Source organism: Sinocyclocheilus rhinocerous, unplaced genomic scaffold (genome assembly GCF_001515625.1).
Source record: "Sinocyclocheilus rhinocerous isolate Xijiao unplaced genomic scaffold, SAMN03320098_v1.1 scaffold533, whole genome shotgun sequence".
Taxonomy (NCBI): domain Eukaryota; kingdom Metazoa; phylum Chordata; class Actinopteri; order Cypriniformes; family Cyprinidae; genus Sinocyclocheilus; species Sinocyclocheilus rhinocerous.
In genome coordinates this window covers 228,549-251,259 of record NW_015642843.1, presented here as the reverse complement: position 1 = coordinate 251,259, position 22,711 = coordinate 228,549, and the positions used below count along the sequence as shown (strand labels likewise).

The following is a 22,711-nucleotide window of genomic DNA, read 5'->3' as shown; positions in this document are numbered from 1 at the left end:
GAATCCACACAAATCCACAGTTTCCACAAAAATAATAAGTAGCACAACTGTTTTCAGCATTGATAATAATCAGAAATGTTTCTTGAGCAGCAAATCAGTATATTTAATGATTTTTGAAGGATCATGTGACACTGAAGTCTGGAGAAATGATGCTGAAAATTCACCTTTGCATCACAGGAATAAATTACATTTCAGTATATATGAAAATAGAAAACAGTTATTTTACATTGTAATAATATTTTATAACATTACAGTTTTTACTGGATCTTTGATCTAATAAATGGTGAGCAAACCTCAAAAACACCAAATCTCACCAACCCTACATTTTCAACAGTAGTGCATATTTGCATATACAATTTACAAATTTACTTTATATAATAAAGCGGTCACCTGGTGCGTCCTTGTTGTCCTGCAGTTTATATAGCAGCTCTGAGATGGATTTTTTCTGGGCCTGAGCGATATAACTGAGATTTTCACTGTCCAGAACCAGCAAGAAGGCCTGCAGGTCCGAAACCAGCCGAGCCAGCACTGCAAAATCACAGAAAACAGACATATGTATCAATATACACACAATTAAATCATTTTCACATTTATACTCCTTGATTTTTCTTTCTTTTCTTTGCACATCCCATATTTTCTCTCAAGCTCTTCATTGACACTGTTTATAATTACTTCATGTTTATTTAGAATGTGATTATTTTAAATTGTAAGTAATATTTTGATAAATACATAACGGATTTTCATTTTTTAAAGTCTCTGCCTGCAACTTTTGAAATTCAACTAGCAAAAACAGATGATGAGGGCATGATGAAAAGTTTCCAAAACCGATTTCAATTTATTTAAAAAAAAAAGGCAGAAAGTTGAAATCTTCCCTAAAAGTGCTGTAGTTGAAAAAAACATCCAAATATGTCCAAATGCACTTGAAGGGGAAATAGCTGTTTTATGAAGTTATGAATATAGATATATATATCCAGAATGAACTTGAACATGAATGCAGTCAGAAACTATGAATGCAGCCCAACTAACCTGTAATAGCTACCGCAAAGTGTTTCCAGGAGCGATCTGTGTTTGATTTATTAAACCACAAAAGTAAATAGTTGTGCTTATTGAATTAGGTGAGATTTTCAATCATTTCTTCAGGACGCTGATATTATGACTGAAACAGAGGACTCCTAAAATCCTGATTTATTTACTCTGTCAGCTGAATAATTGCTGCTCCATGCTGCTTTGCATTATTTATACTAAAGTGACTTTATAACAAGGTTAGAGTGCATTGCTGCAGCCCAAGCCATTCATCGTATTAGACTCGTATCCACACAAACATCAACACATGCGCCTCTGACACACACGCTGAGGCTGTACCTTTACTGCGTGCTTCAAGAGTCATTTTAATATTGAATCAACACATTTCTACCATTGTAGCAAATGCCTGCAGATTTTCAATTCTGCTGTGACATTTGGTGACTTAAGGAGGAAAAGTGGCCTCTACCTGTTTTATAATGGTTTAAAGTGAGGCCTGCTCTCTGTCTTGCCCTTATTATGTTGGCTATAGACAAACAGGCCACTGTTCAAGCCCTTACCACAGTAAACATACAGAGACTCCACACACTGTGTATATTACACACACACACACACATCAGTGGGCCTTTGTGCTGCAGTCAATCCTCTCTCTCTCTTTCTCACACATCATTTGACACTCTCTCCCAGCCGGTTTCTCAAAGTCCTTGCTGTTTGCTCAGACGAGCACCACTATTATTATTGCTCATATGCAAGTTTAGTGATGTGAACAAACACCAAGTCTAGGCATTTACGTTCAGCACACAACTTACTCTGCTGCGCTATATAGACCTGAGCCATATGTAGAGACCAGACTATCAAACACTAAAAAAGTTGGTGTAGAAATAATTTTCACTTAGAATTTGCCAGTAAACTTCACAAATAATTACAAAGAAATGGCAAGTGACACATTGAATTAAAAGTTACATTTCGGAGTAGGAGAGTATGAAATAATATTTTCTGGCACAACATACTCAAACTTTGTCTTATTTACAACTTCAAAAAAAAAAAAATTTTTTATAGTGTAGCAACACGTTAAAACCACTCAAAACACCTACAACCTTTTGCACACAAGTAAGCGTCAATCATGTTTTCTTCAGAAAAAGTACTTATAGTAGGTAGTAAAACTTACTTTTTGTGTCTTGCATACGCCATAATTTTCTTTTATATTCCATGTGAAAAAGAAGTGTGCTTTCACGTAAGTGCACTTAAAGAGAGATGCTTTCATGACTATAACACTCTTAAGTACACTTTTAAAAAGTACACTTTGTAATAATGTCAACTTAAAAGTGTTGTCACTTTAAATCAGATTTTTTAAATGAAACATGTTGTCAACACATATAAAGTGCTTGATCATAATTTTAACTTGAGTGTTATTTTAATTTTAACTTAAGTGTGTTATGATTATAAATATATTTAAATATATGACTTACAGTATAAGTTTCAATAGAAATAAAATTAACATATATTTTAGTTTACCATAAATGCTTTTTGGTACATTTAGCAGTTACATAATTCAAAGTAATTAAAAGTAATTATGACATGACATATAGCAAAGATGCATATAATAATTAGACATATTAAAGAAGTCCTAATTAAGTTAGTCCAAAAAGCAAGTTCATCTAATTGCATATATTAAAACAAGTACTCTTGTAAAATATGCTAAAGTGTACTTTTTTTTTTACAAGGGTATCTTCAGATGAATCCATCTTTTAAATCATAATGTCAGACATTACTAGTCTGTCATAATATGTAAGATCTCTCTTTGATGACCTCTACACAGGCCAGCTGTTGTGATAGAGCTGAATGGACCTTTGAAAAGATCTCTGTAGGGAAGCACATAAAGACCTGCATGACGCGTCTGAAACACATGGGTACTGTTATTTCACTACTCGCTTAAAAATGGGTTTCAGTCCTTATCTGTCAGCGCTGAGGCCATCTACTGCACACGCTAGCATACTAAATGCTTAAACAGCAAACTTATTTACAATATAGCACTTCTTTTTTGTAGGAAAAAGTCTGACCACAAAATGTTGATAATTCACAAATTGTAAAATATCACATTAGCGATTCCTTCTATAAGAGATAATCAGAATTTGTTGCAAAGCTCATTAAGATAACATGCTAGCAGTATGATACCCCTGCTGAAAAAAACTATAGAAACCATCCCAGAAATTCTAATGGTTTCCACTACAAATACCATTACAAACATTACAAACCATCAACTTTTAACCATTAAAACCACTAAAAAATGGTTTCCTGTAGTGTGTTTTGGGACATATTCCAATAGGATTTAGTGGTTTTAACAAGCCAAAAATAGAAGGCAACCAATTACCAGTAGAGACCAACAGGCACCATTGCAGTTTCCATTAAAACCAGTACGATTCCCATTATAACCAAACAGGGCAGGGACTATAGCAGGCTAATTGGCTAATAATTCGCTAAGCTAGCAAACTAAGATAATGTTATGCTAAGGTAGCAAGTTAATCGGCTAACAGTAAAGCAAGTCAGTCGAAATCGCAAAGGGCCAGAGAGAGAAGAAAACCGTAAACGTGGCTCCTTATCCAAGGCCGAGCTTTTATCATCTGCCAGAGAAAGGATCACAGGATCCAAGTGGAGCTGTTTCAAAGAATGTGTCTCTTTGACTCTTCTTTACAATCAAATCTCACCAAAACCTGCAGTCAATAGAAAATCAGCAGCTTCGACAACAAAAAAATTAAGTTTATAAAAAAATAATAAATATATAAATATAAATAAAAGTGTACCTCATTCACTAATAATTATGTGGATTATCTAATATTTTCACACACATGGAAACTTCTCATAAAGAATTTACCTTTGAGGCCCACTGTTACCATTCAGAACAAGGTTGGTTATTTAAAACACCTATGCACTGCAATACTATAAACTTCTGAGCTTGAACAGAAACTCAAATTCTGGTCTGTGCAAACCACTGCTCTCGGTTCACACTGTCTGTTTTCCCAAATAGGGTACCAGAGCTGAGCATCTCAATTGTGTCTATTCTGAACTCAGTCCCATGTCTGCAGGGTGCAGTGGTGGTTTAGGGCTCCAGCTGTGGCTTCATCTCCTGGGAGTAAACATCTGAATTCCCATGGGTTTTATATGGGGTCATGGGTGAGTACTAGTAGACATCTAACAATGCCTCTGCAGCGCTGCTCAAACAACCATTTCAAGAACTGTAAAAAGAGCCATGAGAATGCAGTAAATCCCACCACGACTCATGTAACTTTCTCACATCAGGAAAAATAGAGGTATGTATAATATATCTTATAGATATCTATATCCACTGCCTCCAGAATCACTGATGCAGTTACATTACTATATGCAGACCCACATTGAATATGTTGACTTTTTGCTGTTATTTTGATGGAAAAATTTGTACATAATGGTCATTTCCATTCTGTGAACAGGTCAAAGACAAATTTACAAGATAAAGGAAAACTATTTTTGACTTGACAAGACTTGACATGAAATGTCATGTGATAACCATCATGTACAAAATGACATGTTTTCCACATTCATCTTAATTTTTATTTTTAAATCTAAAAGTTTTTGTATAGTCACACCATATTGTACAAATTGTAAGAGACTTTTTGACCTTGTTAGTGTACTATATATACACACACACACATATATATATATATATATATATATATATACATTTTAAAATAAATCTTTAAATGAGGTTTTTTCCCCTCATTATATTCCATAAGAAATAAATAAATAAATAATTTTAATGTAGAAATAAAAAAAAATGCTGATCATTGAAGTGGTGTATATAATTTTATGTATGTATTACATTTTTATTTATTTTATTTTATTTATTTATTTACAGTGCATTCAGTTTTTTCTCTTGAATAAATTTACAGACATTTCTAAAATTCTGTTTTCACTTTGTCATTATGAGGTACGGAGTGTAGATAAATGAGAAAATAAATGAATTTAAACAACTGTAGTATCAGGCTGCAACATAAAATTGAAAAAAGTGAAGGGGGTCTGAATACTTTCTGAATGCACTGTAATTTTTTTACATTTATTTATTTGAATAAATGAATACATCCAGAAAAATGTTAAACGTTAAATCTGGCAGCTCTACTATTGAATTCACAATACAACTGAATGTATATTATCCAGTAACTTTGGATTTAGCAAACACAAATGAACATCAACAACAAAGAAATGCAAATAAAAGATGTGTGTGAAGCTACAGCTCACAGTAAAACATTATACATAATACCAAAAAGCTGTTTTTCTCCAGGAAACTGGGGCTGTAAAGGAGATGACAAATATCACTTATGTACAGCAGCACTTATTCCAGAAAGCTTCCTGTAAAAAAGAGAATTCTGCTTTCATTTATCGAACACACTGACCTTCGGACGTGACAGAGCTGGCGATGGAGTGCTAACAGTAAAGTCATTAAGCAAACAGAGCTCCAGCCAGATGTCAATGGCTGACTGTGACGGAGGCTCTCTGACCTTCAGATTGTCATTCTCAAGGTCTCAGTCTTCACACTACCCTCTTTTCTTCTCCAAACTCCACCATTTCTCACTGCCACACTGTATTGGCAACTTTAGACCATTTTCTTGAGCAGATGTTCAAAGCAAGCCTTCATCATGCTTTTGCGTATGTGAGAATCTATAAAAACACTTTCACGTGTTATTGTGATATTTTCACATTTTGGTTAAATAACATTTGATTCCTTTGACATTCCACTGTTTCTCGTAGACTTAAGCCAATAACAACTGTCCGCTAAGAAGTCGCCCCACCCATTCTCGCTTGGTGCGGGAACTGTAAAATGTGTGGAGGATAAATATTGAGCATTGTCATAACAACGTCTCAAAGGTCAAAGAATCCAGCTACTGGCTTCCGGCGAAATCAAACACACACAAACCCTCATCCTTTATCGCTTTGAGGATCTACTGAACCTTTACTTCTGATGTCTACACTCTTAAAAATAAAGGTCCTTTTTTGGCATCAATGGTTCTATAAAGAACCTTTAAAGGGGTCATATGATGCGATTTCAAGTTTTCCTTAAAATATAATTTATTTCTGTGATGCAAAGCTGAATTTCCATCAGCCATTACTCCAGTATAAAGTGTCACATGATCCTTAAGAAATCATTCTGATATGCTGATTTATTATTAGAATTATCAATGTTGCCAACAGTTGTGCTGCCAAATATTTTTTGGGGAAACCGCAACACTTTTTTCAGGATTCTTTGATGAATAAAACATTTTTATTCATCAAAGAATCCTGAAAAAAAGTATCACAGGTTCCAAAAAATTATTAAGCATTACAACCGTATTTTTCCTGTATTTTTGATCAAATAAATGCAGCCTTGATGAGCATAAGAGACTTCATATGACCCCTTTAACATCCATGGAATCTTTCCACTGCACAAAAGGTTCTTTACAGTGGAAAAAGTGTTTTCAGATATTTTAAAATGGTTCTTTTCAGAACTGTTCGCTAAAAGGTTCTTTGAGGAACCAAAAATAGTTCTGCTATGGCATCAGAGCAAAACCCCCTTTTAAGAACCTTTATTTTTAAAAGTGTACACTTATTTTACCCTAATTAGCATGTGACTGTACGGTACCTTTCTATTACTGTGCACAACCTGAAGAGGAAACCCTTGGCTTGATGGTGTGTCTCACTGTACATTCCATTCTTCTAATACAGCCTTGGTATCTCAAACACTAATACTGGACAATAAACTGTACTAATTATGTGGAATATATTTCCATCTGATTAGTTATCAATCGTTTATTGACTAGAACAACACTTTTGTCTTTCAGTAATGACATTAAAGGAATGTTCCATGCGATATCTGCTTTGTCTGTGCTGTACATTGCCACAATCATTTATAATTTATAAATAATTTTAAATCCTTCAGAAATCATTCTAATATGATCTGGTGCTCAAAACGAATGTCTTATCATGACACGAGACAATGTGTGAATGAGATATGACAAATGAATCCATTCTATAGTGGATGTTATGCAAACTATATAATGGAGGAAAGAGAAAGAGAGAGAATGTGTGTGTGTGTGTGTGTGTGTGTGTGTGGGAGGTCACATTCTTGTTTTGACCGATAGTGACAGAAGGGAAGAGGAAAAAAGTTTGTTAAAACAAAAATGCATGACCAGGCTGAATGATGCAGTTAAAAACTATATCTAAATATATTTTACAATTATTGACAATATTCAAGATATTCTTTATATTTATGTAATTATTCTGAAACGTCATACAAAAGAATTGCTTTTTTTTTCCTTCAAAAAATCAGAGCATATTTCCCACACTGTTTTCACTAGTGCATAACTGTTTTTTATGTACCAAAAAAACACACTATTATTAAACAACAATATTTACCTACAGGTACATACAGTACTGTTCAAAAGTTTGAGGTCAATTTTTTCTTTCTTTCTTTCTTTCTTTCTTTCTTTCTTTTTTTGCTTTGTCAGCTTAGTCATCAAAGAAATAAATTACATTTTTAAATTACAGTAGAAAATAGTTATTTTAAATTGTAATATTTCATAATATTACCCTTTAACTATAATTTTGATCAAATAAATACAGCCTTGTTGAGCACAAAAACATAAAAAAATCTTATCAACCCCAAACTTTTGTATAGTAGTGTATATTTTTTATAAAAATAAAAAAAAACAGTTGTGACACTTACATAAAATTGAAAAATTGATAACTGTAAGGATTCTCTTCATCTTGCAGACCCTGGATTGGCCAGATCACATGACCTCCACTGTCTTCACTCCCATTGGTAGTTGCAGTTCATTTGCTTAAAGGTAAACTTTTCTCAACTATGTTGAGTCACCAGCAGGGGCTATTCCAGGATTTTCATTTTAGGGGGGCTCAGCCCCCAATGAGGGTATAATATATACATATATTCAAATGAAAATGGCAACATCGTTTTATAAAGTATATGTGTTCATATATGCTTCATTTTCACTGGAGGAAACCTGTGGTGTGATGAGGGGTGAACGCAGCGAAAACTTATAGGCTACAGTAGATGGGGAACCGATTGCTCCTTTTTGTAAACTGTATTTATGACAAAGAACTGCACAGATGCAGATATTATAACAATCTATTGATAAACACACACCTCTGTTTCTTGCTCTGCGCCGCTTCGGTCTCCGGATTGAAAAAAACGTGCTGAAAGACGGAGGGGAGCCGATCGAAGTCTGCCGCCGTTTTCATATGAAATTTAAAGGGGACTGAGGTGATCACGAATTCGTGTACAGTTTATGGAGCTAATCGCAAAATTTTAGGGGGGCTGAGTAGTCATAGTAGCTGAGTATAGCCCCCCTAAAAATGGCCTAGCTACGCCCCTGGGCACCAGACTGGCCACATGCAACTGTCAACAGTTTTTATAATGATTCATTGAAAAACACAGATTGAACTGATTAATTTAAATGATTCTTATCAACTCAACTGTTCTACTTGGATTTAAATCTCTGTCTTGCACTCTCATAAAACGAATAAAAAAACATTAAAATGTTGGATTATTTAGCAAACATTGGATAACTTCCAACTCTAGCTTAAATACAAAAACGTGATTATGGAAAAAGTGCATAGAAGCCGAACAGTAATATTATCCATGATGTCAGTTTTGTTTCCCAACCTGGTTTTTGTTTTCAGAAACAGAAAGGAGTTTGGAAGGCAGTAAAGCAGCTCATTTGCTCCTGTCAGACTTCACACTACACCGCCGCTGGTGAAATTAGCACTGCTCTCTGACCTTTACTTCAACAAACCGAGAAACTCATGCCTCTCCTGAGATTTGGGTCGTGGCGGTGAGGCTGATGGGGAAAACTGGAGGACTATTACTGACATTCCAGAACAATGATCAAATCTACACGGCTACAACAACAATAACTGCAATTATGAGACATCAGCACTGAAATATTCAACACCTCTCTGTCTTTTTGAGTTATGAACGAGTTGCTAAGATGTGTTTAGAAATGGATGATCTTTTACAATGCTGGTGTAGTTTAGTGGAAGGTTGTAGGTTCGAATCCCAGTGGGATTGATTCAAGACATATGTGACCCTGGACCACAAAACCAATCATAAGTAGCACGGGTATATTTGTAGCAATAGCCAACAATACATTGTATGGGTCAAAATTATCGATTTTTCTTTAATGCCAAAAATCATTAGGATATTAAGTACAGATCATGCTCCATGAAGACATTTAGTAAATTTTCTACCGTAAATATATCAAAACTTATTTTTTAATTAGTAATATGCATTGCAAAGGACTTCATTTGGGCAACTTTAAAGCTGATTTTCTCAATATTTAGATTTTTTTGCACCCTCATATTCCAGATTTTCAAATAGTTGTATCTCTGCCAAATATCCTAACAAACCATACATCCATGGAAAGCTTATTTATTCAGCTTTCAGATGATCTATAAATCTCAATTTCAAAAAATGTACCCTTATGACTGGTTTTGTGGTCCAAGGTCACATTTAGGCACTGTAAGTCACTTTGAATAAAAGACTCAACTGCATTAATAAAAGTAAATGAAACTGGAGACTTGTGACTTCTGCTGAAGACTTATGACTAAATGAGACAAAACTGGCATATAAGTTCTCATACTGAAACTATTCAATATGATTACTTGCCCAGTCAGTGAGTACTAACTAGTGGCTTTATCCAAGTGACTCACAGGGACAGTCAGTAACTTAGGATAGAGTATCTTGCTCAATGGCTCAAAATGACAGTTTGTAAATAAGCCCTTTTTTTTTTTTTTATTCTAAACCCCAAAAAAAAAAAAAAAAAAATTTCTTATGGAAAATGTCTGTGTAGATTATATGAAGTAGATCTGTGGTTCATATGAGGTTTTAACTGGAGCACATAGACTTCAGACCGATGTGAAAACTGAAATACCTTTCTGCTTGTCCATCGCTGGAAATGCTCAAAGCGTCCAAGTGAACTGTTCCCGTCCGCTTCCAGAGTTCATCGCTGAGTCTGTTCCTGGATGTGTAAACGAATTTAAAGTGGCTTTATGTAAAATTCGAAGTGAATTAAGTGAGAGTTGCGGGTCAGGCGACAGACAAACGAAGATAACAGCGAAACTGTCCAAACAAGCGCCTACATTGTCAACATCCACTCCACATCTCTGTGTATCACTGGACTCTCCGCCTCCAGCTGCGCTTCTGAAAGCCGCCACTGTACAGCAGCTCCACAGCGCCCTCAATAACTATTACAAACAAAACCTGCATAGGATTAGCTACCAGTGATTTATCTGGGTGATTTATTGTATATAAATACACATACATGCATGTATATATTTAAGAAAAATATTATGTTTATATATTAAATATATTTATACATAATATAAATTATATGAATATAAATATAAACATGTAAATACATGTAAATATTTTCAAAATATATACTGAATGTGTTTGTATTTATATATACATAATAAATATACACAGTACACACACATATTATGTAAACAAAAACTTTTATTAATCGTTTGACAGCACTAATTACTGTAAGACACAGACCCTGGTGACACAGTGATGGACAAATATAAGTTGGAGGAACATTTATATTTCAGCAGTGTTGGCGGTAATGCATTACAAGTAACCAGTGTTGGGCTAGGTACTCAAAAAATGTAATAGCCTATATTACTCATTACTACTCCTTTCAAAAGTAATAGGCTTATTATTACTTTACTTATTACTTTCTGGCAACAATAATTAGTTACACTACTATTACATTACTTTTCTTTCATGCCCCACATAAATTGCATATCTTCCCCATAAAATTCTTCCAAAATGTTACTAACAATATATTTCTGCCTCATCATTTGACCAAAATCCACATTGGATCGCAGTCAGAAGTTATTACAAACCACTCAGTGGTGATTATAATAGAAAAGTTTAAGTAAAAGTTTTTGGTGTGAAAGGGTATTTACAGTTGCCAAAAGGTGACAAAAAGAAACGTAATGCATTACTTTCCATAAAAAGTAACTAAGTAATCCAATTAGTTCCTTTTTAATGGAGTAAAAAAGTTCAGTCAGAACACTTTTGTGTTAAATAACTTTCACTCGCAAAGAATGCAAAAGTTACATTTTTTACATTTAACACTTACATTATATTCATTTTAAACTGAATATATATAGACGTAGGGCCTATTCAGTAGTTTCTTCAGTTTATACATCCAAACAAATCTACAGCTATATTGAGATGACTGTCAAAAGTGACCCAACATAACCAAAATTCATCTTATTGAAGATGTGAAAGGCTTAATCACACTTTCAATCAGTAAAAAGCAAACACAAAATGCTGTTAAAATCATACATTTTATTGAACTGAATATTCATTCAAATCGTCAAAATCTGTTAAAACATTAGAGAACCACAAACAAATCAAACATAACGAAACAACAATACCACTGCTATTAATAATAAAATCATAACAATACACTCACTTTAATAAATCCATTTTATTTTTTCCCCATTCATCACACTTTCACATAAAAAAAAAAAAAAATGAAAAGAAGAAAAGCACTATTTATGAAGTAGAGAAAAATGAATATATGTTAATATTTGGGACATTTTTCACATGAAAATTGTCAGATGCATGTACATGTGTGTTAAAAGAGCATATTTTCTTATTGTGAAAACATTCATTCTTTTAGGTGTGTAAGAGTGAATCAAGTGCTTTAGGATGTAGTAATGAGTGCCTCGCTGCAAAATATTCCTAGCAAAATGAATTTCATAAAGAAGGCCTGACGTCTGAAGCCACAAATATTTTCAGACCAGAAAACCACTTTAAGCTGCCACTGAACAAAAAAATGTTTATGTATTTTGATGATCATTTGATCATTGTGATGAGTTTGTGCCCCTTCAGTCACACAAGAAAAGATTTCAAATAGCAGAAGTATAAATCGGGTGTCAGATTGTGTTCACATAAAATATGTTCTGTTGAAAGAACAGCCATTAAAACAACAAATAATACTATGGGTTTGTTAATATGCATATAGCCACATATTTCCTTTTGAGCAGTGCTTCTACAAAAATGAATGTGGAATGTCTATATTTGTACTTCTACTGTACATTCTCAAGTTGATATATGTGTTGCTTTTTAGTGATTGTTTTGTTCTCATAACATGTTTGTTCTGCTTTATTAGGTACAAACTCTGGATACAAAGCATGCACTCTATCCAAGCACTTCATTTGGTCACTGGAGCAATAAAAGCATAGAAATTCATATTTAATTTGACGTGGGCAAGAAGAATATATGAACTGCAGGGTTGTGTGCCATTCGGAACAGAATTGAGAATGCCTTTCAAATTCCAATTGAATTTTAAAACGTAGAGTTAAAATGAAATAACATGCGACTGCTAGTTTTTATACATTACCACTGCATAATAATATTGACTTCATTCATTATAATTCATTTATTTAATATATAATGTATATATATTTAATATTTTATTGAATACATTTTATAAAATGATATATTATATATACACAAAATGTTATATTATAGAAATATAAATTATATATTGTTATTATTTTAAATATGAATAATTAATTAATAATTTGACTAATTAGTCAATATGAATGTTAATTATTTTTCATATAATTATAACTAATATAGTTAATTAATAAAATAGTGTTTTCTTTGTTGCAAAATGTGTACCAATGAAATATCACTGCTGTGTGAATGTGTGCATTTAAAAAAAAAATTGCAGTTCAGTAAATTCATCTTCCTCTAATTCCAGTTTAACATCCTGTGGGTCTTGACCAATGCAAATCAAATTCGCATTCATGCACTGAAAAGCTGTTTGACTCTGAATTCTGCTCAACCTTGTATTTGTCAAGCTACAGAAAGCAAAAACCAGGGCTGCAAAACCAATCCTTCAGACTAACAGCAACCATCAGGTGCTAACGTCAGAAATCCCTTTATATCCGAACCTATCCTTATCCTATAAAACAGAAACACTATAAAAAAACATGTCCACCCGTCAAGAACAAAAGAGGATAGAACCAAAACAGTAAAGGCAATAGCAGCAAAACGGGGAGGAGGGAGAGAAAAAGACGATATGATCGAGGGAGCGAGTGAAACTGTTCGATCTATACATCCTGCGGAAGAGGAGAAGTATTGCTCACACCCACAATTCACAATCCATCATCACTGAAGAAAAGCAGGATACATTTGCCATGCGGGATTCATACGTCTTATATCCAATATTCAGTAAACTCTCACTAATGTACAGTAGCTCTCTTTGGAACAGCAAAATCTCACTCGGAATCATCAGCTGTTGCTATACCTGTATATTGTGCCGCTGGTATTTGCGTGGGTAATATTGGTGTTAAGGTGTAAGGAATGAGGGTGTGCAACATGTGCGTCTTGAGTCTCTAGTATAAATTGTACTTAATTCCATGATTTGCTTAATTCAAATACTGAGCTGCTTTTACAGATATGGGTCAATGACAAATGAGACTTTCCACCATAAAGAATTAAAAAAACGTAAATAAAAAAAATCTATTTTAAAGCACATGCCAATTTGTATTCTTTGTATTGATGTATGCTGGTTTTATATGGCTTTTAAAAATTTTTATACCTTACAGTTTTTATTGAAATGAATTAAGGACATTTCATGAATTGTTATTCATAATTATAATGAAGGATTTTCAGTCGCACCACATGACATTTTACAACATTGCTGTGTCATAAAGATGTCTAATTATTATATTAACCTAATGATATTAATTTCCAATTTTTTTTCCTGCATGTCGGATATTGGTGTTAAGGTGTAAGGAATGAGGGTGTGCAACATGTGCGTCTTGAGTCTCTAGTATAAATTGTACTTAATTCCAAACTATCAGCATTATTTGATTTGCTTAATTCAAATACTGAGCTGCTTTTACAGATATGGGTCAATGACAAATGAGACTGTCCACCATAAAGAATTTAAAAAACGTAAATAAAAAAAATCTATTTTAAAAACACATGCCAATTTGTATTCTTTGTATTGATGCATGCTGGTTTTATATGGCTTTTAAAAATGTTTATACCTTACAGTTTTTATTTAAATTAAGGAAATTTCATGAATTGCTATTCATAATTATAATGAAGAATTTTCAGCCACACCACATGACATTTTACAACATTGCTGTGTCATAAAGATGTCTAATTATTATATTAACCTAATGATATTAATTTCCAATTTTTTTTCCTGCATGTCGGTTAAACCACATGATTTTGATTTAGCAACAACAGTAAAAAAAAAACAAAAAAACATTAATAAGCAGTGAAGCAGTTTTGTTAAAATATTACACATTTTTGTAAAGAATAAAAATAAAAAAGTATGCCAAATTTATTTTCAAGAACTTCTTTATATCAGGACAGTTCTGTCATTTTTATGAATTTTTGAATTCTTAATCTTAATTCAGAAAATAAAATCATGCTCATCAAAGAAGAGGTTTATTCAACTCTTTCTATGTATAAATTGCATTTTAAATCTATTTTTAACAAATGAATAAATCTGGACCAAAAAAAGTCACTGACCCATATTCTGAAGGTTTGTTCATTCATGCTTAGCACATAAAGGCTGAAAAGTGTGGCAGTGACTTAAATTCACAGATTCCTGCTGGTCCATCTGAAATGTTCTGCAGGGATTTGGTCTGCTCAAATAACTGGTGTGATTCAGATCTGTTTCATGTGTATTCGTAGCATTCATATCGGTGTATATCATTATACTGTAGCTTTACTAAGCACACACAGAAGAGAACCTCAGTGAAGTCCTGACATAGTAGCTGCAACTAGAAAAAGAGACGACATCAAAGTCTCGGATATGATTGTTAGCTGCAATCAGATATGGGGCTTATCAAACGATAAGGATAACTGATTTTTTTTTGCTGGCTCCATAATCACATTCCTCATCTTTCCTTAACTTGTATCGCCTGTACTGTTTTCACAAGCGGAAGTGCAGACGCGTGACAGTGTTTGTAAAAGAACGTATTTCTCTGACTACTAGAAGAGAGAGACTTTCTTTTTCAGGACGTTCTGCTTCCAAAGGGAGAGCCGGTCGAATTCCTCTATGGACATTCCAAAGACATTCTGGAATTCCTCAGGTGACAGGTGCCTCTGGAGAGAGAGGTTATGTGGTCAACGTTTCCCAGCAGAACAGTGCAACAGGGTAAAACAATGAGCCAAAGCAATGTCTACCTCCAGTCTTGTCCTGTCTACACCAGGAGGGAGCTTGTTTCTGCCTCTGTGTGTCACAATGAGCATCTCATATGGGTAAATCTGCCAAACGAATACATGTTCATAACAATATTAATGAACCAGGATCAAACTGTCACTTTAAGTAACAATATACTGTATACAAGAGCTCATATATACAAGCATTAAACACAATAATCTTAATTAGTTGGCAGATGATATGGTTACATCACCTTTTGTTCCAGCATACTAGGGAGTGAATTCCCTCTGTCTATTCTTCTGCTTTGGGCATCTCCGTTCTATAAAAGAGAGGAGACCACCATAAGACCACATACCACAACTGTGATTTGTGCAGTTGTTACAACAATCTGATTGTAAATGTTGTAAAACTAATGAGATTGAAGGTTGCAGAGCTTGACTTAATAAACTATTTGATTATTTCTGAAATGCTAACACTGAAATTGTCAACATATGAGTGGCTTGTATTGTATTCGTTACTTAAGGGGGTTTGAACAAAGTTGGTTTAAAATAAAATTTATAAATTCATCTGTTCATCTGTTTAAAAAACATTTAAACTATTACATACCTGGAAATCTGTAAAAAAATTAAAAAATAAAATAAAAAAGAGGGAGAGAAACAAATGATAATACAATGAGCATGGGGTATAAAACATTTAATTCAATTTGATTTATATTCATTTAAAAAAGGTGAGAATAGAACACAACAAAACACAATACAATAGAATAATGACTCTCGGCACTCTAAATAAAATGTGAATAAACATACTACATTCTAAATAGAATAGAATAGAATTATGACTCTTAATGACTGATATATTTTATAATTACATTTATATAAAATCAGTACTCTAACTACTGTAAAAATAGAATTATGACTTATAATACTGGCACTCTGAAGTGTAACAAATGTTAAAAAGACAAAAATGAATAGAATAGAACAGAATAGAATATAAATCAGTGCTCGTAATACTGTAACTTACTCTGATTAAATTTCAAATAAACATGGCAAAAACTGACCTACTATTTAGATGAATAACAATAGAATAGTAGAATAGAACAGAATGGAATTACACTATGACAATGCTGGCACTCTACATTACTGTTTAGAATAGAATAGAATTATGACTCTTAAAACTGGCACTCTGACTGAAGTGTAAATAAATATGACAAAAATGACTACTATTAATAGAATAGAATAGAATAGAGACCAGTGCTCTTAATACTGGAACTTGTTCTGATAAAATAAACATGGCAAAAAACTGATCAACTATTTAGAAAAGAATAGAATAGAACAGAATAGGATTACATCATGACAATACTTGTACACTTAATTACTATTTTGAATAGAATAGAATAGAACAGAATTATGACTTAAAACTTGGACTCTGTTTGAAGTGTAAATAAATATGACAAAAATGACTCTTTATTAAATGACTCTATTATTAGATAGAGAGAATAGAGATGAGTGCTTATAATACTGGAACTTTGAATAAATTTCAAACAAACATGGCAAAAATTTGGTGTACTCTTTATAACAGAATAAAATGGAATACAATTATGACTCTTGATAATGACACTGATTGAAGTGTAACAAATGAAAAAAATAATAATAGAATTGTGCCTGTAATACTGGTGCTCTAATTGAAGTAAAAATAAACATGACAAAATTGCTCCACTATTAGGATATAATAGAATAGAATAGAGATCAGTGCTCTTAATTCTGGAGCTTTGATTAAATTCCAAATAAACATGGCAAAAATCGTTCTACTCTTTAGAGCAGAATAAAATAGAATACAATTATGACTCTTAATGCTGCCACTCTGATTGAAGTGTAACAAATGCAAAAAACAGTACAGAACAGAACAGAACAGAACAGAACAGAATAGAAATGTCATAATCCCCACACTTACCTTGACTCCCTTTATCACTGTTTGAAGAGGAGAACTCTGCAGACTGGAGCTGTAACACACAAACACCAGACTAATTAAATCAGTGTAATTAAGGATGGATCTCACAAAGCTGACATATCAAAACAGATTTCATTTTCTCACCCTAGTCAGGCCAGTCTTAGTGTAGGAAGGAAATGAGGGGGCTTTGGAGGCTGCGCAAAAGAAAAGAAGAAACATGTTAATGTAGTGACACAAATAGCATTCAAATAATCATCTTAACCAAGCAATGATGCTGAAGCCAACACGTTTTCTATTAGGGATATGTGACGTGTCGTGTGTATGCAGTGAATCTCTTCAACCAGAAGGGGCCACTGTAAGTACAAGGTCAACTGGCTTTTGTGATTTACTCCAATCACATCCATTTTCAGTGCCACACAATACAAAGTATAATGCAATGATCAAAACGGTTCAAATTGAGTTCTCTAGACTCTGACCTTTCCCCTAGAGACCTATAAACTCTAATCTGATTCAGATTATTAGTCTGCCGTGCATAAACTATGATTGCAGGTGCACTGACTCAGATGTCCAGTACACACAACAGCTGCTGTCAGTAATGCTGCTCATCTCTGAGTATCTTTCTGTTCTGTGATTCCTTATGAGACAGTTTTGTGAAAATCACGTCCACACAGTGACAACCACACAAGCACATTGAAATGTACCCAGATGCATGTGTGTCCTGTCGGGCAGAGACCGTGTTTTCCTTCGGACAGGGGCTGTACTTTCGATCTCCTCCTTTAGTATCAATTTTCCTAGATTGGATTGAATCTGTGAAGAGAGAGAGAATGAGAGGAGAGGTGGACACTGAAACATTATACCCAGACTGAGAGTCTGAATTGATCAGCTTGGCTCCCTGTTTCGACAAGAAATGCAAGAATCCCTACAGATTTGTCCTTCATTTGAAACCAACTGTGGCCTTCACTTGAAGGTCGAGTGAGACAAATGATCTCACAAATAAGAGCCAACGCAATAAACCTTTAGCCTCGGTTTATTAAAAAAATAAGGTTTAAGAAAAACACAACAGGAGAAAAGTAAAAATTTATAATATAAAATATATAAATTAATATACAAAAAGTTAAATATTTTTATTAATAAAACTGCATGTACACTACTGTTCAAACTTCTGGAGTTCAAAAGATTTTTTATGTTTTTGAAATAAGTCTCTTATGCTCACCAAGGCTGCATTTATATGATCAAAAACACAGTACAAATAGTTTAAAACAGCTTTCTGTTTTAATATATCTTAAAATAATTATGAGAAATTAATTCCTATGATGGGCTTCAAAGCTGAATGTTCAGCATCATTACTCCAGTCTTCAGTGTCACATGATCCTTCAGAAATCATTCTGATATGCTGATTTGCTGCTCAAAAAATGTATTATCAAATGTATTATTATTTATTATCATGATCATCATTAATGTATATTATGTATGTTGTTTTTATATTTTTTGGGTGAAAAATGTGAAACATTTTTACAGGATTCTTAAATGAATATAAAGTAAAAAAAAAAAAAAAAAAACATTTATTCGAAATCTTATAAAAATGTCGAAAAACTAAAAATGTCTTAACGGTCACTTTTTATTCATTTAATGCAGTCTTGCAGAGTAAACGTATTAATTTCTTAAAATAATAATAATAATAATAATGAATAAATAATACGAGAATGAAAAAAATGCAATTTAGAATAGTTTAACTTCAGGAAACTGCTTGACACATCACAATTACCCTTGAACAGCCACTGTAAGTTTACAGATAAGATCATTTTACGGACAAACACCTTGTTGAGCTCTTGTTTCTGCATTTGCCGAAGTCTCCACCTGTCTTCAGACAGATAACTGTCATCATACTTATCATCCTCCTCACCCTCCTCTCCCTCAGCCACCCTGGACACCACACTCTTCCTCCGCTCTTTCTCTGTGATACAAACATATGATCGTGAGATAAAGAGTGTAAAAAACAAGTCGATGAACACCTACCACATCAACAAACTGGGCCGCGATACTGTGCTGTTAGCATTAGCATCTAGCTAAATTCATTACTGCCCAGAGGGAAATTTTATTTCCATGTATGCGTGTACACTGAATTATTTCCATGAAGGCATGTAGCAGATTGTGTACAGCAGGTTGTGATCATGTTGATAGCGTGTGAGTGTATTACCGATAACAGCTAGTGAGGGAGGGCAGGGCCAGTAGTCCATCTCTATCTTAGAGGGCTGGTTGGGGTCTGGAGGTTGTGCGGCGGGAAACTTTGAAGACTCAATGATTAAATCCTCCATGTGTTTACTGTGTGGAGCGGCTGCTGAGACATCTACATCCATTCAAATACACAGACACATCTGAATTCTCCAGAATTACACCATTTACACTGAATTTGATTTAAACTCAAGAGCAGTGTTGATGTTTCATACCTTGTTTATATATTGGTGGCTTCTTGTATATGTCGGTTCCATTGTCTAGGAGGAAAAGTGAGGTTGTTTTGTTTAGTTTTAGAGTCTGATGTTGACTGAGGTTTGTTGGCTGTGTTTGTGAGGTGCTGTAGTACCTAACCTGGCCTGTGGAAGTGCTGTTGCTGGTGTGGGACTTTTGTGCTGACGGTGATGCTTTTACTCAGCTGTGTGGACGCTGGAGACGAGCTGCCTGACGACTTGGGCTCTGACCAATCCCTCTGATAGACATCCTTTGATAGACTGTTCTGGAATTACATGTAGAAGGACTGTGTGATTGAGAATCATACAGAGAGACTCTAAAGCAGATTCTAAAATAGATAGTTTGGTCCTTGAACCTGGTGAAATAGCTGTGATGCAAGACCTCTGGTGGATTATGAGTTTAAACGCTGATCTGATGTTAAAAGGGTTTTCTTTCAAAAACTTAGAGAGGGGGAATTCCCCAAACTTTCCTTCATATAGTTTGTTTGATTTATATATTTGTGCTATATGTATTTAGGAACACCTTGCACATAATTCAGTGAAAATGGTCATAAAAATATACAATATTTAAAAATATCACTTTGATTAAATCCTGACTATTTTTAAACAAGTTTTAAATAAAAATTTTCTAATTTTGGAATTATTATACATAATGTTCATTAACTCATATTGAGAGAGAAAAAAAACGGGGAAAAAAAACCAAAACATTTTTTTTATGAATTTGTCAACTGTATTTTAGGACTATTTTAGTTATTTAGACTATTTAAGTTTTACATTTTATACAACCATTCAAACATCTGGGGTCAGAGAGTTTTTAAATATAAATCAGACTCTTTATTCAGCAAGGACACATGAAACTGAACAAAAGTCAAATTACTTTTTGTCATGCAACTAATGTTGCAAAAGATTTCTGTTTCAAATAAATGCTGCCTTCTGTACTTTCTGCTCATTAAAAAATCCTGGAAAAAAAGTATTATGGTTTCTACAAAATATTAAGCAGCACAACTGTTTTCAACATTGATAATATTAAGAAATGTTTCTTGAGCAGCAAATCACTGCTCGACTGGAGTAATATATTAGAATGATTTCTGAAGGATCATGTGACACTGAAGACTGGAGTAATGATGCTGAAAATACAGCTTTACATCACAGAAATAAATGACATTTTAAAATATTTTAAAATGGAAGTTATTTTAAATAATTTAAAAATTACAGTTTTTACTGTATTTTTTATTCCAATAAATGCAGCCTCGTGAGCATAAGAGACTTTGTTCAAAAACATTAAAAAATCTTACTGACAACAAAGTATAATATAATGTATAGAATTTGTAACCTAAATGTCTATGTTATTTGCAAACTACCTTCTTTCCATTAAACAAACATTTACCTCTGGTCCTCTAATCTGACTGGCAAAACCTCATGTCATGGCATATATTAAAATGTATATGACATATTTGTGATTTTCACGGACATGTACTATGCATCTTACCTCTGGAGATGGAGGAGGGGAGATTGAACGAGGAGATAATGACCTCTAGAGAAAGAAAAAGAGAGATACAGACAGAAAGAGTGAAAGGGAGGTCAGTTGTTGGCAGTAAGTGAGATATCCAGACATTTCCACAGACAGGTTTACAGACTTAATGAAGCGTAAAGCTTCCATTACAGCGAAACAAAAAAGGAAATTACAGTGGGAGAGCCGAGCTAACATGGCGTGTGTGTGTGTGTGTGTGTGTGTGTGTGTGCTGATCTCTGTCCAGGCGCTCTGATGGCGAGACATCACACCCAGCAGGAAACTAACCAGTGAACACATCACACACGCTGACAGACAGAGTGTGTTACAGAATGAAAGTCTGACAAATCAACAGCTTTGAGTCTATGAGACAATGACCAAAATAGACTGTCAGACCTCATCACCAAATAACAGCACAACACTGCCATTCAAAAGTCTGGGGTCAGGAAGATGTTTGAATATTTTTGAAAGAAGACTATAATGCTCACCAAGCCTGCATTTATTTGATCAAAAATACAGTAAAAACTGTAATATTGTGAAATATTATTACAATTTAAAATAACTATATTCTATTTGAATATATTGTAAACTGTAATTTATTTCTGTGAGCCAAAGCTCAATTTTCAGCATCAGACTTCAGTGTCGCATGATCCTTCAGAAATCATTCTAACATGCTGATTTGCTGCTCAGGAAACATTTCTGATTATTATCAATACTGAAAACAGTTGTGCTGCTTAATATTTTGTGGAAACAGTCATATAGTTTTTCAGGATTCTTTGATTAATAGAAAGTTCAAAAGATTATCAATACTGAAAACAGTTGTGCTGCTTAATATTTTGTGGAAACAATCATATAGTTTTTCAGGATTCTTTGATTAATAGAAAGTTCAAAAGAAAAAAAACTGAACCAATTTAATGCATCCTTTCTTTAAAACAAATCTTACTGACCCCAAACTTTTGAACAGCATATTTGCTGTATATACTGTGTATTACCTCCATCGGTGAATAGCTGAAGTGGGGCTCATACATCATCAGGTCAGGCCTCTCTATATCCAGAATGGCCTTGTCTTTAGGTATAGCTGCTAGATCCTTATATCCAATCACTTGATTGTCCATTTTGGCCTGTATTAATCCAAAATATGAAAGAATTACATTTGTGCTACAATTTTGAGACACAGTTAATATTAGTTAATTCTGGTCCTTGAATGTAATTGGATTGACTGCATTCTGTATTGCAATCAAGATGTTGGTCCACTGTGTGTGGGCCTAGTTAAGTGTAATCTGATGTGCTAATCACATCCCAGCAGGCACTGCTGCTATACACACCACTATAGTGACGGCAGGGGATCCAGGAACACCTCCTCCACGCAGAGAACAAACGCTGCCCGGGGAGGTACGGGCCGACTGCTGTTCACAAACACACACAGGTCAAAGGTCAAACATCACATGGACCTTTTCAGTGTTTTATGATTACGTATTATGTTATTTCTTATGAACAAATAAGAAATCTGGTATGAAAAAATGACTTTTAAT

General features: G+C 33.9%; 2 protein-coding genes and 1 long non-coding RNA gene across 4 annotated transcripts in view; 1 reads left to right on the top strand and 2 right to left on the bottom strand.

The window, feature by feature from the left end:
- Positions 1 to 10,219, bottom strand: part of LOC107756842 (actin filament-associated protein 1-like 2) — a 41,088-nt gene extending 30,869 nt beyond the window's left edge. For both annotated transcript variants that reach the window (XM_016574138.1, XM_016574139.1), the window contains exons 1-2: positions 9,978 to 10,219; positions 391 to 528 (exon numbers count right to left, since the gene is read on the bottom strand). In XM_016574138.1, the coding sequence (XP_016429624.1) occupies positions 391 to 528; positions 9,978 to 9,993 (154 nt within the window). In that variant the 5' untranslated portion in view covers positions 9,994 to 10,219. The remainder of the gene's footprint in view (positions 1 to 390; positions 529 to 9,977) is intronic.
- Positions 10,220 to 12,737: 2,518 nt separating this feature from the next.
- On the top strand, positions 12,738 to 14,024 carry LOC107756825 (uncharacterized). Its single transcript, XR_001641869.1, has 2 exons — positions 12,738 to 13,426; positions 13,864 to 14,024. It is a non-coding gene; the product is annotated as an uncharacterized LOC107756825 (long non-coding RNA).
- Positions 14,025 to 14,498: 474 nt separating this feature from the next.
- Positions 14,499 to 22,698, bottom strand: LOC107756837 (dematin). Its single transcript, XM_016574132.1, has 14 exons — positions 22,505 to 22,698; positions 22,172 to 22,300; positions 21,159 to 21,203; positions 19,791 to 19,935; positions 19,652 to 19,696; positions 19,402 to 19,551; positions 19,022 to 19,158; positions 17,906 to 18,011; positions 17,349 to 17,398; positions 17,208 to 17,277; positions 15,864 to 15,871; positions 15,511 to 15,576; positions 15,281 to 15,361; positions 14,499 to 15,199 (listed from the first exon to the last, which is right to left on the bottom strand). Exons 2-14 carry the CDS (start codon positions 22,292 to 22,294, stop codon positions 15,086 to 15,088), a joined length of 1,140 nt encoding a protein of 379 aa, XP_016429618.1. The 5' UTR covers positions 22,295 to 22,300; positions 22,505 to 22,698; the 3' UTR covers positions 14,499 to 15,085.
- Between the last annotated feature and the right edge of the window lie 13 nt (positions 22,699 to 22,711).

Bases quoted from the DNA above. Each gene is read 5' to 3' on its own strand.
- LOC107756837 (XM_016574132.1), bottom strand. From the start codon at position 22,294: ATGGACAATCAAGTGATTGGATATAAGGATCTAGCAGCTATACCTAAA. The intron at 19,697-19,790 runs GTTAGGTACTAC...TTTTCCTCCTAG, and splicing joins ACAGCACTTCCACAGGCCAG to ACAATGGAACCGACATATAC. The intron at 18,012-19,021 runs GTGTTTGTCCGT...CTCTCTTCACAG, and splicing joins AGAAACAAGAGCTCAACAAG to ATTCAATCCAATCTAGGAAA.